This window comes from Bactrocera oleae, chromosome 6, assembly GCF_042242935.1.
Source record: "Bactrocera oleae isolate idBacOlea1 chromosome 6, idBacOlea1, whole genome shotgun sequence".
NCBI lineage: Eukaryota > Metazoa > Arthropoda > Insecta > Diptera > Tephritidae > Bactrocera > Bactrocera oleae.
Genome location: NC_091540.1, coordinates 3535572 through 3552087, shown reverse-complemented (window position 1 = coordinate 3552087; position 16516 = coordinate 3535572). Strand labels below are relative to the sequence as shown.

Below are 16516 nucleotides of genomic sequence, written 5' to 3'. Positions count from 1 at the left end.
TGGGGAAAAGCGCGAAAAGACGTGCCGCGGCAGCTTTGACTAATGCACAAATGGTTTCTTCATGCGTTGTTGTTATGGTTAGTGTTATGGATGCATCCCTTTGGTATTTGCATGATTGATGATTGTATAATTTTTCTGGAATTTATTATTTAATGAGGTAGACATGCGATAGCTGTTAGCGTCAATAACTCGTGAGTGTCAGGGCGAGTGAAAGGGCGGCAGCCTTATTGAAAGGTCGTTGACATATTGATGGGGAAAAGAGGCGGATAAAAGATCAATCGATTGGAAGTACGAGTAGTGAAGACGATGAATTGTTAGCTTCTGGATTTGACCTATAGATGGTCTTAAGTTTTACCTGCGCTTTCGCAATCGTGATAGCATAAGTAAGAGAATGAAAGAGATGAGCTTTTAGTGAGCTTTTATGACATTTGGATTAGAACCTAAAATAAGGTTAAAACTTGCATAAATACGTATTATTTGGAGGTATGGATAACCTTAAGTTTAGCTTCGGTGTTGTTGGCGGTTTTCGAGGATGAAAAAACAGAGTTTTCAGTGATCTTTGCTTGTTTCGAGGATCCGTTGAAGTCTGAAGATCATAGAAATCCAAGTGTGATGTTTGGAGCTTGCGTCTATTCTGAAAGCATTATTTCAAGGAGAAGCTTCACGGAAATACCTAGATTTCCAAAGACGGTCAGAACAGAATTAAGATTTAAATTACCTGTAACTTGGGCGTCATGATGTAAACAAAGAGCTCATTGACCCCATAAAATGTAAAAACTCCCCTGACTTGGCTAAATGTAAACAAAGGTTGTTGACTTGGATAAATGTAAACAAAAAGGTAATTGACCTCATAATGTCAACAAATGGGCCATTGACTCCATAGTAAACAAAAGGGTTATTAACCTCATATGTAAACAAAGGTTGTTGGCTTGGCTAAATGTAAATAAAAGGGTCATTCACCCCATAAAATGCAAACAAAGGGGTCATTGACCTCATAATGTAAACAAAGAGGTCATTGACAAAGGTTGTTGACTTGTCTAAACGTAAGAAAAGGTTGTTGACTTGGCTAAATGTAAACAAAAGGGTCATTGACCCCATAAAATGTAAACAAAGGTGCCATTGACCCTATAATATGTAAACATAGGTTGTTAGCTTGGCTCAACGAGGGTCATTGACCTCAAAATGTAACCACGAGAGTCACCTAAGCACTGACCATACACGACGCCTGTTTTTTATTTATACAACAAACTGGCAGCCAGCTTCTCGGCAGGTCACCTCGTGACTTTTAAATCACATCATATCGAGGCACGAGAGTCACCCAAGCACTACCCATGCACGGAGCCTGCTTTACTTATATAGAGCCAGCTGGCGTGCAGCTTCCCGTCAGGTCACCTCATGACTTTTAAATCACTTCATATCGAGGCACGAGAGTCACCCAAGCACTGGCCTGGCACGATGTCTGCTTTACTTATATAGAGCCAGCTGGCGTGCAGCTTCCCAAAGGGTCACCTCATGACTTTTAAATCACATCATATCGAGGCACGAGAGTCACCCAAGCACTACCCATGCACGGTGCCTGCTTTACTTATATAGAGCCAGCTGGCGGGCAGCTTCCCGTCAGGTCACCTCATGACTTTTAAATCACTTCATATCGAGGCACGAGAGTCACCCAAGCACTGGCCTGGCACGATGTCTGCTTTACTTATATAGAGCCAGCTGGCGTGCAGCTTCCCGTCAGGTCACCTCATGACTTTTAAATCACTTCATATTGAGGCACGAGAGTCACCTAAGCACTACCCATGCACGGTGCCTGCTTTACTTATATAGAGCCAGCTGGCAGGCAGCTTCCCGTCAGGTCACCTCATGACTTTTAAATCACGTCATATCGAGGCACGAGAGTCACCCAAGCACTGCCCAGGCACGGTGCCTGACTTACTTATATAGAGCCAGCTGGCAACCAACTTTCCGTGAGGTCACCTCGTGACTTTTAAAACAAATCACATCGCGGCGTGAGAGTCATCTTAGCATGGCCAGTCGTGGTGTCTGCTTTACTTACATAGTTCAAAGGCAAAGCTACAATCTCCGAACTTATTGTTCAGTTCGGATCACTATAGCATCTAGCTGCAATGCAAACTAACCATTCAAAATCAATATATAGATAATTTTATACCCTTTTATGCTACAAGATATATATTAGTGAATAGTATTATAGTTGGTGCAGGTGCATACGAAGCTAATTTTTTTCTTGTTTTATATATATACTTACATATACATAAAAAATTTAATATTCAATAATATTTTTGAATAAGTATTATACAGCTATTAATATTTTTTAAATGTAAACCAATTTGAACTCACCTTATAGTTCAAATCTTGCACGTTATCCAAACTGATGTCGCTATACATGTCTTCTGTGGTATCACAATTGGAGCTGCGCCCAGACGAATTAAAACTTGAGGATCTGTAAAGTTGACTGAATAATGAGAAATTGTAAAATTAAATGTGTATGTATGTGTGTTTGCAGTGTAAGTGATTAAAAGCTGAATGAAATATTGTGTGAGATTTGATGTCTAGTGTACTTGTGTGGATAATCATTTAGGTATTTGGTAATGTGTATTTATAAGTATTGCTATAGAATCAATGCTCTCAAATATCACTAAACCAACAAATCCTGCGCTTTGTAGCAATTTATTTCAGGTAAAACTTTAAAATCGAACCCATTCTAAAACTACTTCATTTATGCATTACTTAGTAATTGTTTTGTTATGCGTTCCTCACAGCACTTAGCAAAGACAACAACCGATCAGCAGTTCACAAAAAACACTAACACAGTGCTAGTGAAAGCTAAACTTCATATCTGTGTCTGTGCTAAATATATTCATTCAACAGTTTGAGCTGCATCAAGTTAAAATGTAATACAGTGGCGTCAAAATGTCGAATATATGAAAAGAAAGTACTAGCTTTAAAACTGTTGTACACACAAACCAAAGAATGTAAAATATCTAATAATATATATAATCTACATTCTCTGCACAAACCGTTGGCGTGGGAGTAAATCTTTGTGGAATTTTATATTTAAATTGTTTGCTATTTTAGAAAATAATTGAGAGCAAATGTAAGCTTGAATATTAAAATATAATTAATATATAATAATTTAATAATAAAATAGGCTTTATGACATGGCATATTTATGGTGCTCGAAAATAAATTATGAAATAAAAATGGAGATTTTTGCGCAGTTAAATAAAATTAATCGATTATTAATAAAAACTAAGCGTATTAAAAAAAAAATAGTTAAGCTGCCTGAATATGTGTTTTTATAAGTAAAAAGTATAATTTATTGGTCTTTATTGAATTTTTTTATGTAAGCTTTATTACTATTATTTTTTGTTTGTTTATAAGCTCACCTGGCTAAAGCATTTGAACCCAGCTGCCGACGACCGGTGCTACAAAAAAGGAAGAAAAATGTTAATATATTTTCAAAAAATATAAATTAATTAGTTTTAGTTGTTTTATAAACATACGATATATTTACATGTTTAAATACAATCTTTATAAACTAAAATATTTTATATATAACTTTTTTTTATATTTTAATTGAAAAATATGTAAAAGAGTAAAAGCTAAATTTATTCAAAATGGTAGTGCGCAAGAAACATTTTTTTTATCTACATATATATATATATATATATATTTATTATTTAAGACTTTAAAAAAAAGTATGTACATATGTATATATATATATATATATATTTACTAAATTTATACATTTTTCATGGAACTTCATGCAAATTACACCATATTATGCAACTTTATCCTTCTACATACAAAAATATGTTGAAAATTTATATATAAATATTTTTCTTTATGAACCCTATTTTCAAGATGAGCTACAATACAAATATATAACTAAATATATAGTTATATACATATGTATGTACATACATAAAAATAATTTTCCATACCAATTTTTTCAATAACCTTAAAATTGGTAATTACAAGTATAAATACAATTTATCTGCTTCACTCAGGTGTAAACTTTGCTCTAATCGTTGTTGTTGGCATTTTTGTACGTCATCAGTGTCATTTGCAGTACTCTCGAGGGATTAAATTGACTTTATTGTATTCACGCGTTTATGTGAGCCAAAAATATACTTATGGAAACGAGAAAAATTAACTAAAGGTAATTCATGGGCAATATTTTTATAATGCGTGTATTAGGGTAGAGCGGTTTTTTCAAAGGTATGGAGCAATTTTGTAGCACAGCAAATCAAAAAAAATTATGGATAGTATAAGAAGGCGTACAAGGTTTTTAACTTTAAATATTAGAAAATATAATTTTAAAAATATTCTAAATTTATTACATTAAAAAAATTTTTTTTTTATTTTTTTTTTTTATAACATACTTTAATTTGCTTTTTAACCAATTATTTTTATATACTCTCGCAACCTGTTGCTACAGAGTATAATAGTTTTGTTCACCTAACGGTTGTTTGTATCACCTAAAACTAATCGAGTTAGATATAGGGTTATGTATATATAAATGATCAGGATGAAGAGACGAGTTGAAATCCGGGTGACTGTCTGTCCGTCCGTCCGTCCGTCCGTGCAAGCTCTAACTTGAGTAAAAATTGAGATATCTTTATGAAACTTGGTAGACATGTTTCTTGGTACCGTGAGACGGTTGGTATTGCAGATGGGCGTAATCGGACCACTGCCACGCCCACAAATCGCCATTAATCAAAAACAAATAACTTGCCATAACTAAGCTCCGCAATAAGATACAAGACTGTTATTTAGTATACAGGATCACATTAGGGAGGGGCATCTGCAGTTAAAACTTTTTTTTAAAAAGTGGGTGTGGTCCCGCCTCTAATAGGTTTAATGTACATATCTCCTAAACCGCTAATGCTATAATAACAAAATTCACTAGAAGCAAATTTTTTTAGCACTTCTATTGACGGTGTGAAAATAGTTGAAATCGGATGGCAACTCCGCCCACTCCCCATATAACGGTACTGTTAAAAACTACTAAAAGCGCGATAAATCAAGCACTAAACACGCCAGAGACATTAAATTTTATCTCTGAGATGGTATAAATTGGCTTTATAGGAACCGTGTTCAAAATTAGTCAGTGGGCGTGGCACAGCCCACTTTTAGGTGAAAACCCATATATTGAGATCTGCTCAACCGATTTCAACCAAATTCGGTGCATAACGTTCTTTTCATGTTTCTATGTCATAGTGCGAAAATGGGCGAATTCGGACTACAACCACGCTTCTTTCACTTTCCACTATGCAAATCAGGTAACAATGATTATATCAGGGTAAAACTTTGCCTAAATAATACGTTTAAGATATGCCACCTTGTGACCAAAAATTGTCTAAATCGAACCAAAACTGTTCAAACCCCTAAGTACTAAATATATGGACCCCAGTGCCTATAGTTGACCTTCTACCGAAAATATCAGTCAATCTACAAAGAAATCTCAAACGAGTATACCATTTGACTTTGCGAGAGTATAAAATGTTCGGTTACATCCGAACTTAGCCCTTCCTTACTTGTTTTTATTTAACTACAACGATAATAGTGTGTACTTCCTAGTAAACAAATATTTTATTTTCATATATTTTTCAATATTAAAATTGATCCACCCTAATAGCAAAACGGGTTTTCAGCAAATTAAAAACAAATTTCAATATAAACAAAAAAGCATAAAAAGTAAATTCAATTTCACCGGAATCGACAGCAAATATGACACGTGTTTGTAAAATATTTAGCTTAATGGTAAATCTGTGCCAAAAAGATAAATATTAAAATCGCAAAAATTTTAAATAAAGCGCTTATTATATTGCATATTAATTTTAGTAATGCTAACAATAAGAAAAGAGAACAAGTGAGCGATAGTGAACGTTTTAGCAAAATCTAGGTCAAGCATTAATTCTGAATTAAAGACGGAAATACTTGAAAATTTTAGTTTGTGAATATTTCTAACATTTTTTTCAAGTAGCTACATGGTTTTCAATATTTTCAAGTGAATTTCAATATACTATGTTACATCTACTGGCACCAAAAGTGAAATACGGGGTATAAAAATTTTAACAAACAACTCGAAAAATAGACTCGAAAATTATCACAATAATTAGAATAGAAAACTTAATTATCATTAAGATTTTCTAAAAAATTTTAAATTTGAAATTTTATAAATTTTATTATGAATATTAAATACCTTCACTAAACTTAACGACTCTACGTACAAGCTATAATTCCTTGTAATATTAAAAATTTTGCATTTCACCGCTAATTGCCTGCAAGATTTATCATAATAATATCACATCAAAAGTTTTCAAAACACAACAAAAACGAACGGTTAATTATTGTTGTATTTTTAAAACTCAAAAACTCATATTGTTTGCATTTATTGTTGCTAATTTTTTTTTGCGCTCAGCTAATATAGCTGTTGACCTCATTAACCCACTTAACTGCGTATTGCTCATATGGTTTTGTGGCAATATGACTGTGAGAATACAAAAACAAAACTAAGCATGTATACAAAATGAATGCTAAAATTTGAAAAAAAATTTGCAAAATAAAAAAAAAAATTTTAAATATGTTCGAAAAGAAAAAACAACGAATTTCGACAGTCAAAACACGAAATGCTTAGAACAAGCTGAAGCAGCGACTGCGAAAAAGACAAATGACCGCCGCAATACAAAAATAAATAACGGAAAAGTTGTACAGTCAATAATAATACATGCTAATTAATGTTTAGACATCAATTTAAATGGGCAGAGAAGCTAAAAATGTTCAACTTAAAATGTGTTTCCAATTAATTTTAGCTAAAATTCAAAACAAAATAATAATTAGTCGGTGAAAAAAATGCAACGAAATCTGCAAATACGAACAGCTGTTTTTGAGGGGGTTTCACCGTTTGCCAGATGCATAAGTTTATAGCGTTAAAAAAAATAAAAAAATATATATAAAAAAAACAAGAAAAACCGCTACCTTATTTCTTCTATTTATTAACCGATCCAAAATAGAAAACCTTAAAAGAAATCAATAGCAAATTGCCATTAAAAGATTTTGGCGCAATGCCGGTGAAGGTCTTCAATAAAGCTGAGTGGGAAACACGTTTTTTGATTGAGTGCATGATTGAGAAGTGATTGAATTGAGTGCTAAGCGGAATTGAATGAGTAGTATTAAATGATAAGCGATTTTCTAATTGGAATTAAGATATATATTGAATATTTTGGAAATCATTTGATTGAGTTCAAAAAATAATTATCAGCAAAACAGATTTATAGACATGCATAGCAGTTATAGTTGTAAATATAAATGACAATGGTATAAATAAAAGTTGTTAAAATTATATTTTAGTAATTATTATACAATATATAATAAGTAAATATTTTCATACAAAATTTCTTTCTATGTGTTTCTATATACTCTGTAATATATGTTCTCTCCTCTTTCAAGCCTCTAAGAAAATCTTATAAAATATACTACTTTAATTGCTTACCAACTTGCCAAACTTAAGACACAATTTCATGAAATCGGAATGCGAAAAAGTGTCTCTAAAAATCTCTCACCTCATCGTATCTAATCTCTTCAAGATTTAAATAGAAGAAAAATTCGAATTGTGACGCCGAAATATGATTTTAACAACATATAGGAGATATCTTACAAGCACAGTTTTAAAATATTGTCTAGAGAGGCGATCGAAAAATCGAGTATTGGAAAAATATAGGTCGGTTTTGCTACAAGCTTTGCTCAACTTTCGAAACAGTTGAACTTTAAAGTGGTTCTTTATGGGTATACATTTTATGAAAATTTTACCTCTAAGTACGATTAGTACCTGAAAGGCTTTCTTAAGTTATATGCGTCTTAATAAAAAAAAAATATGTTCCGGAACTTGCATTCAGCTAGTCCGAATGGTATGTTCGAATTCAAAAATGTATTTATTCCTGTTTTTTCTTGTTATTCAAACTCAGAAGTTGCCTAGATCTTAATGCGACTTAAAATAATTTTTGGTAATCAGTCGAAGCCTTGGAAAAAAATATTTGGCAGCAACTTGAATGCCAACTTGAGGTTCAACAAAAGATAATAATCCCAGGAGCAGTTACAGTGTGGACCTTAAGCTGTTGAGTAGACTTGCCTACCAGTACCAGACCATATTATTATATATATCCAAACTTACCCTATATATTTATAAGTCAGTAATGAATTTAAAGCATATTGATATTAATTTAAAATAAATTCAAGAGGCTAAGCCGTTTAGACAAAAGCTTCGAATAGCTAATAACGAGCAAATCGGATAAAATTGCTGTGCAAAGATAAAGATAGAAACATTCCCTTAACGTCATACAGCTATTACTCACTGAAAATCTAAACTTAGTTCAGAAAACCTTGAATAAGTATTTTTCATATTATAAAGCATATCATCATTTTAATCTCATACCAAGCCGAATTAGGTGAAGAAATACAATAGCCACTTCTACAATAAAATTGTCAATTAAATCTTCTTCCTGCAACAATTACGCAAATAAGCATGAATAATTTTAAAATAAGTGCGTGCAAGGTGACTCCCAAGCATTTCTAATTGTCAAAATTTACATTTGAACAGAAAATTGTCGCCAAAAGCACTGCCACATGCAATTAGCCAAACAAATTTTACAAAATCAAAATGTAAATGCTGCAAGTACAACTAGCAAATTTGCCAACAAAAGTTCATTGACTCACGCGCACCTGTCACCCAGTGGACAACAACAAACAAATTAACAACAAATTTGGTTACAGCATATTTATTTTTATGGGCGACGAGGCAGAGTTGAAACACTTAAGTTGGCGGGCGGTGCAAAGGACAGTAATGGAAAAGCAAACGAATTAAATAACAATGAAAAAACATAGAAAAAAAGCAAAGGCGACGAAGCGCTGAGAAAAGGTAACAAAAAGTAGGAAGAAAATGCTTTATAATTATTAAATGAATATTTGTGTTTACATTGAAGTGCAATGCGATCGCACAAAAATGTGTGACATAATGTCAATAATAAAATTATGTAAACAGAAATCATATTTACTTTTCCTTATATGTTTTGTGTTACTTTCTTTCTTATTAACACTATTTTATTGATTTTTTTGTTTTGCTATTTATTTCGTTTTTTCTTTTCAATTTTATATTGTAATTTCTTTTTTACCGGAGATATATTGTGAGCGGCTACTTTTTTTTAAAAGACGTGGATGAAAGTGAATAAAGCAACAAAAATTCAATAATCAAAAAAAATATGAAAGCCATTTCTTAAAAACAAAATTATTCAAATAATAAATGAAACTCCTTACGCAATGACAATGCCAAATATAACACTTTTTAAGTGTATATGCAAATCTGGTAAATCTGGCTACGACACATACACCAATTATTGGTAATTGGAAAGCTAAGAAACAAGAAAAAACGTTAACTTGGGCGGCACCGAAGCTATAATACCCTACACAGGTGCATTTCTTAAAGCATGAAATTGTATAAAAATACCTTGAACTTGATTTTTATCGTCGTTTTATATGGCAGCTATATGCTATAGTGATTCGATATCAACGGTTTCGACAAAAGATTAATTTCTTTTGATAGATAGCACTTTTTAAATTAAATTAAATTGTATTGATTAATAAATTACAACAAAAAAACTAAACATAAAATACTTGTAGAGGTGTGATAATTGAATTATCGCAAAACAAAGAAAAAGTAAAAGGCTTAAAAGTATTGTAATTTTTCAATGAAATTATTACAAATATATGTATATGAAATGATTTTCATGTTTTCATCGCATGAAAGCGCTCCAATTTTACAACTTTCAGGTAGTACGTGTTTAATTACACATATTCTCATATTTTTACAATTTATTATTATTTTTCCTCTTTTTTACTTTAGTTAATATTTACATTAACAACAATACTAAGGTTTGCTGTTGCGTAACGCAATTAGTGAATAATTTAAAAGTCAAAGTATGAGCATATTTTCAATGAAATTTCGAAATGATTTGTGTTTGGCGCAACAATTATAACAAAGCTTATTGAATGGAGTTTCTCGCAAGCTTCTAATTAACGCTTAAGGCACAGTTTTGCTTTATTGGAGCGCTCTACGGCAAATAGACCAGAGTTATTCCTACGAGGCTGCAATCAGTTCATTCAGCATTTTATATATAAAAGACGTAGTATACAGCAAATTTGGAAAGTTGACGATAATTTTAGGACGGTGTACGGGTATATGCTTTTCTTTCAATAAAAACACAATATAGGCTTTTTTAACTGAGTCTTAATTATATTAAAATATTTTTTAAGCATATTTAAAAAATTATCGTCGTAGAAGTTATTAAGAGTAAAATACATTTTGGTTTGAATGTCTAAACACGGCGAGCTATATAGGTAGTCAAAATAAAGGTATCGTACATTATCCTATTCTAATAGTCATATAACATACTTTTAGGCGATCATACTGTATATTTCCAACTTTATGCAATGAACTTATACGGCGAAGAGTATGCTATATGCTATATGCTAGGAGTATATATAAAAGCAATCAAACTTTATATTTCTAATTTCATGCAATGAGCTCTGCGGTACATAATTCTCAACGAGTTTACAAAATGGTTAAATTTTTCTAAAATACGTTAACTTAAAAGGACTTAACACTCATTAAACTCAGTGCGAACCTGGCACTTAAAAGTCATACTTTCTTAACGCACGTAACTAAAAATAAGTTCCTTCCATACCATTTTGATCTCTATTCCTCTCCTACACTTCTCTAAAACCGCCCATTGCAGATATTATACGTATATAAGATATTGTTAGTACGCGTAGAATGCTACAAGACCGATTTTTGTATTTTTTTACTTCAAAAATTTTCTTACATATTTTCGTCGTTTTTTGCTAAATAAAAAATTGAAGCGAATTTTGAAATATTTTTAAGCGACTCAGAGAAGTTGAAGAGTATGATAGCAGCAGTTTTATTTACTAAACTTATTTTTTCAAAAGCAACATATTTTAACTATATTTTGCAAAACCTGTTCTTCCAAATCCATTTGCTTTATATACTTCTAACATTACCTTTCCTTCCACATCGAAAATTGATTTATTATAGTTATTTTCGGTCATAAACTATTGCATGCAAATTTAGTTCAAATACCCTGCTGGAAAATTAGTTGCTGTATTTAACTTAATGCTCAAGAATCAGTTTTCAAAGTTTTGACAAGGAATATATAATAATCGATTATTATCGATAAAAAAATAAATTTTGAATTTTGAAAAAAGAAAATATCGTTTATGTTTTTTTAATTCTGGGTGAATAATGTACAGTCTAGCATGGATTTTAAAGAGCTAAACCAACAATTATATTTTCTGACAACTCTAAAAGTTTAATTAGTTTTAAAAAATATGTACCTAATTTTGATTGAATATCAAGAATTTGTTTGCTGAATTCACTGATCAAGTATTTTTCAGTGTGAAGAGACTACAATTGTTTTTTCAAAATATTTATTGTATTTGGTGAAACAAAAAAAATTGTAGTAGATTTTAGTTTTTATTTGATAAACATACAATATTAATCGATCAATCGAAATTTGAAAGTTCAATATAACATGTAGCTGGCATACAAACCAATCGATTAAAATCAAGTTAAAGATCTTTTAATATCCCTCATTTAATCATAAACCCATTTGAATTATTTCCTACTGGGCCATAAATTGGCAAATAGCAAATGGTAAAATATCATGTGTGTCCAAGCACGTAGAAAAGCATAAAAATTGCCAACAGTGCTGATTGAAAACTTTTTTTTGTGCCGCAGTTCATTGAAAAATTGTTCATATTTCGCTGAATATTTTAAATTAGCCGTCAAATTATAGAATGAAATCAGCGTTCAATGTCTATTTACGCGCGCAACCAGATTTTTTAGGTATTACCTATTTTATTTTATTTTATTGTTCGTTATACTCGCATACAGACATATGTATGTATATGTTTTTCCCAATTGGATATTTGTGTAGATATATTTGTATGAGCGCACATATGCTGATCGCTGTGTCGGTTCGAATTTAATTTTTACAAATTTTTTATTACAATTTTTTAAAATTTATTTATATATATGTATATATTTTTTTATTTTATTTTGTTATTGTTATTCCACGTAATCGCATGTCCAGCCATTCATGCGTCCATTCTCAGCTCATCCGCTACGGCCGTTTGGACGCCGCCTGCTCCCTGCACCCAACGCGCTTGCCAGCATTGCGTCGCAGTCTAATTGTTAGCAAAAAAACAGCAACAAAACAACAAAAATAACAACAAAAGCAGTTTTCGGGTTTCAGTTTTCGCTTTCCTTTGCATGTGGCGCGCTTCGCTCGCTGTTATTTATTCACAGATTTTTCCATTTTTTCAAACAAATTTGTTGTTGTTGTTTTTTGTTTACTAACGGTGGCGGATTTTCCTATTCGCCGCCACTCACGTTGCCAATCACCCACACACCAAAACTGTATTTTTATGCGCAAATATTCTCCATTACATTGTTTGTTAGCTGATTGTATTGTTATTGTTGTTTTTATGCGCAATTCTTATTTTATTTTTTTACATTTATTGTTCTCTATTGTTAGTTGTTAGCCATTTACTTTTCTGTTGGTCACTTCAACTGCATTAGACCGAAAAAAATTGAAGTGGTTTTGTTGTTGTTGTTTTTCCGTAAGTTGGGGGCCAATAAATGCAAATTCGGTCAAATTGCTAGTCACATTTGCCATTTGAGTGACTTGGAATGCAATAAAATGCAATTGTGTAAACTTGTTGCTAACATTTTGCACACGAATGTATTTGAATGTGACAACTGTGATTGCGGAAAAGTGTCTAAGACTTAATTTTCATTTTGGTTTTTTGAAAAAGTTTATAATTTTGTAACGCTTTATGACTCATTAAACACTTGAAAGGAAAAATCGCTCTTTTGAGCTGTCAATTCCTCGGCAGAATGAATGAAGAGTTAGTGAGTAGAGCGAAGAGTGAAAAAACGATCGACTAAAGTTTCTTACAAACTTTAAAACACTTTCAATACCCATGACTATATGATATGCACATACAAATGAGTTCTTTTTTTGCAAAATTATCAGGTTCCTCGCTCATTGTGGGCTAAACTTCGACTTAAACTACCTCATTATTAGTCTCGTTTGGGAGCCGACTCATAGCAGAATCGTTGGAAACTGCAAATCCTATAAGTTTGCAAGAAGGGGCACTCTTGTCCCGATTACATCGTATTGGGAATAAGTCGGGTCTCTGTTGTTCTCTTGCATACATGAGCGCTGGAATTCTCGACTTCGCGTGAGTTTAAAAGACGCTGGTCAACAATTAGCTCATATGCGACTTCGAGATCCTTCTGGCCTATGCTGAATGCAGGAACTGAACTACTTGCTCTCAGTAAGGTACATCTTCCCGCAAACGTAGGAGTTCCTACTGGAAATTATCTATTAGGGGTGCATGCTTAAACGGCTCAATTACTCAATAGGCTTTTCACCTAACCTAACCTCACCTTTCAAAATTACCGATATCTGTCGCAATGACCTCTGCGAAACTTCGCACTTAGATATTTATAAATCAAATCAAGCAGATTTAAGGAAATTTTATTAAACAATTATAGTAGAATTTACGAAGAATAGAGATTAATAAAGAAGTAGATGTAAATATTCTCTTATTTATTCTCTTCTTACCATAATTTCTGGCTGTACACTATTTAGTCACCACAATAACTAAGAGTTAGGGTGACTCTGAACTCATATAATAGAACACAGCGCACCTAAATTTTTATTTGTATTCTTAATTTTCTGCGAATCATGAGCAAAATGTATATCTAAACTACCCAAAAATGTCTCCATCAAAGCTACGCCTTTAAGAACGAATTCTATCTTTCCATTACTCTATGTGGCATTAAACGCCTTCACATGCATAATTTGCCATTTTTCTTGCAACTTTCGCAAATTAAATATTTTTCTGTTTTTATTTCTTGTTTTAGTTTTGTTTATTTCTGCATTTAACAAGCCAAGTGTGGAAGAGTAGGCGTCTTCTGTTACCATGAAATACCTGATTCACAGCCCAGCCCATTCCAGAGACACGATGGCGTTACTTGTGAATAACTGTGTCGCTAATCAATCCATCAGCTTGTTTCTGTTATTTTATTATACAAAAATCTTAGATTTCTCTGGCTGCGCTGTGAATGTGGGCTTGGCTTTCAGTGCATGCTGCTTCTTGCTGCGCTGACTGACAGCTCATTTTACCGGCGTAAATGGCTTAAACGCGTGTGTATGTGTATATTTTTTTTATAAGCAATCAATTAACACAAAATTTAAATTAGGAATAAATGTAATCAGTGATAAATTGTAAAGTATTATAGTATGTAGAGATAGGTGGAACATGGTTTATGATATTGCAAAAAATATTTTAATTATGTTCCACAATATATATTTGAATTTTAAATTATTTAATTTTAAAACATATTTCTGTAATAATTGGTGGAGACAATAAGTATTCTACCCATAGTATAGTACAATAGGCTTAGGTAAATCAAAGACCAGTAATCCTTGTAGAAACTAGCTTCAGCCAACAGCTACAGTTCAATTTTCTCTGTCATCGGATTAATCGTAAATTTATTGTTATTTTTCAAGTATTAAATATCCAAATTAAGGTTATATCGATTGAAAGCTACCGGTTAGTTAAGGTCTTAGTAGAGAAAAAGGGCAGCGTAGAGTCTGCCAATTGACTTTTTGTCGCCAATAAAATATAAAAAAGAAGTAAATTTAAATTCGAAACCTATTAGTACCTTTTGATCTTTCTGAGGACAATGCCCTGTAATAATATTTTTTATCCTTTTAGAAAAATTTATTATAATATAATACATACACGTTAATTAAATATAAACCATTTTTGTTGAAGCCGCTCTCCAACAAAATTTTACTGTCTTTATTACCATCACTGATCAAATTGGGATTGTGACTTTGTTGCGATCACAGGAGAGCAACGGCGTTTGCATAATTTTCTCGGTACTTTAGCGCCGAGTTCGGAAGTTTGCTTGCTTAAAAAATCTCATTCACACGAAAACACTTTGGACTGAGACCTTTGAAGCAGCGTTGGATCTCATTTGTATTTATTTACGCGCACCTTTTAAGCGATGAAGCAGCATTGAAATAAAGCTTTACTTAATAGATTAGTGATCTTTGAATCAAGGAACGTGTTATTATATTTCCATAATTAAAAAAAAAAGTTCATAAAAAATAATTATGATCTTCGTAAATTCTATGCTAATAATTTCAGCTTTCGTGAGTTACGAATTGATTCTCGTCTAAAATCTTTGAGCACTTCCCTACTTGACTACACCTTAAGTTAAGAGCTTTATCTAGATTTTGATGGGTTAGTATGTATGACAGCTATTTGCTATAATAGACCAATCTTAACAATATTTTGTTAGAGATTGTAGAGATGTCTGAGATAATAATATATGCCAAAATTCATGAGGATTCCTTGCCAAATAAAAAAGTTTTCAATACAAGGACTTGAGTTCGATCGGTCAGTTTGCATGGCAGCTATATACTATGGTGATCATTGCAACAAATGAACAGCTTCTTGGAGTGAAAAGGAAGTGTGCACAATTTCAGATCGATATCTCAAAAACTGAGGGACTAGTTTGCTCATATAGAGTCGAAGTGACTAAATCGGTCTCCCTACCATTCTTCTGGGTGTTACTTCGTAGAAAATTAAATATGCTCTGTTCAGGTTGTAAATATAGATTACTCTTACATTCTTTTACGCTCACAATATCTGTTCATAGTAGATAAATAAATAAATGCTGACAGCATAAAGCAAAATCATAAAAAAGAGCAAAGTTCATTGAAACAAGTCCAACTGGCACAAAAGCTTACTAATATTGCATATAGGTATATATGGAACCAAGTAGGCAAATAAATATAAACTGTGAGCTGTTATGGTTAAAAATGCAATAAATATTGAAATAAAAAGAAAAAACCAATCAACAACTCAAAGGTCTACAAAGAAAGACAAAGCACAAATGCCATTAAAAACACCCGCAAGTCCAGGCTGACTCAGTCTGCCAGTTAGCACGTCAGCTGTGGTACGAAAACAGTTTGTCAGCTGGTTGGTGACTGACAGGTACGCCGCATGAAGCCAGAGTTCAAGAAACCCTACATACCAAGAGAATCAACAGAATACTGAGTGGCATAAGAAATGGCTTTCATTTTGCTGGCATGCAATGCAAAGCTGAGATTTTTTTTCGATTTTTCTTTTATTGCAAAGCTAGCTAGTTATTGTGATTGTTAATATTGTCACCTTTGTTCATAATGGCTAAGTCGTGCAAAGTATCGGCTGCAATGAGCGAACGGCAAAAACGCTTAATATTTGCATATATATTATATGAGCAGTTATTTACTATAAAAAAATATAATAAAAAATTATAGCAATGTAAAATAAAATAGAAATGTTCAAAGAAGGC

The 16516-nt window shown here is 32.3% G+C and overlaps 1 protein-coding gene across 12 annotated transcripts in view; it reads right to left on the bottom strand.

Annotated features, from left to right (window-relative positions):
• Nucleotides 1-16516, bottom strand: part of nuf (rab11 family-interacting protein nuf) — a 119154-nt gene that overhangs the window by 54533 nt on the left and 48105 nt on the right. For 8 of the 12 annotated variants that reach the window (XM_036358288.2, XM_036358285.2, XM_036358296.2 and 5 more), the window contains 2 exons: nucleotides 3408-3446; nucleotides 2359-2473 (listed from right to left, as the gene is read on the bottom strand). In XM_036358288.2, the coding sequence (XP_036214181.1) occupies nucleotides 2359-2473; nucleotides 3408-3446 (154 nt within the window). The remainder of the gene's footprint in view (nucleotides 1-2358; nucleotides 2474-3407; nucleotides 3447-16516) is intronic. The other 4 variants (XM_014233005.3, XM_014233008.3, XM_014233010.3 and 1 more) reach the window with 1 other exon arrangement.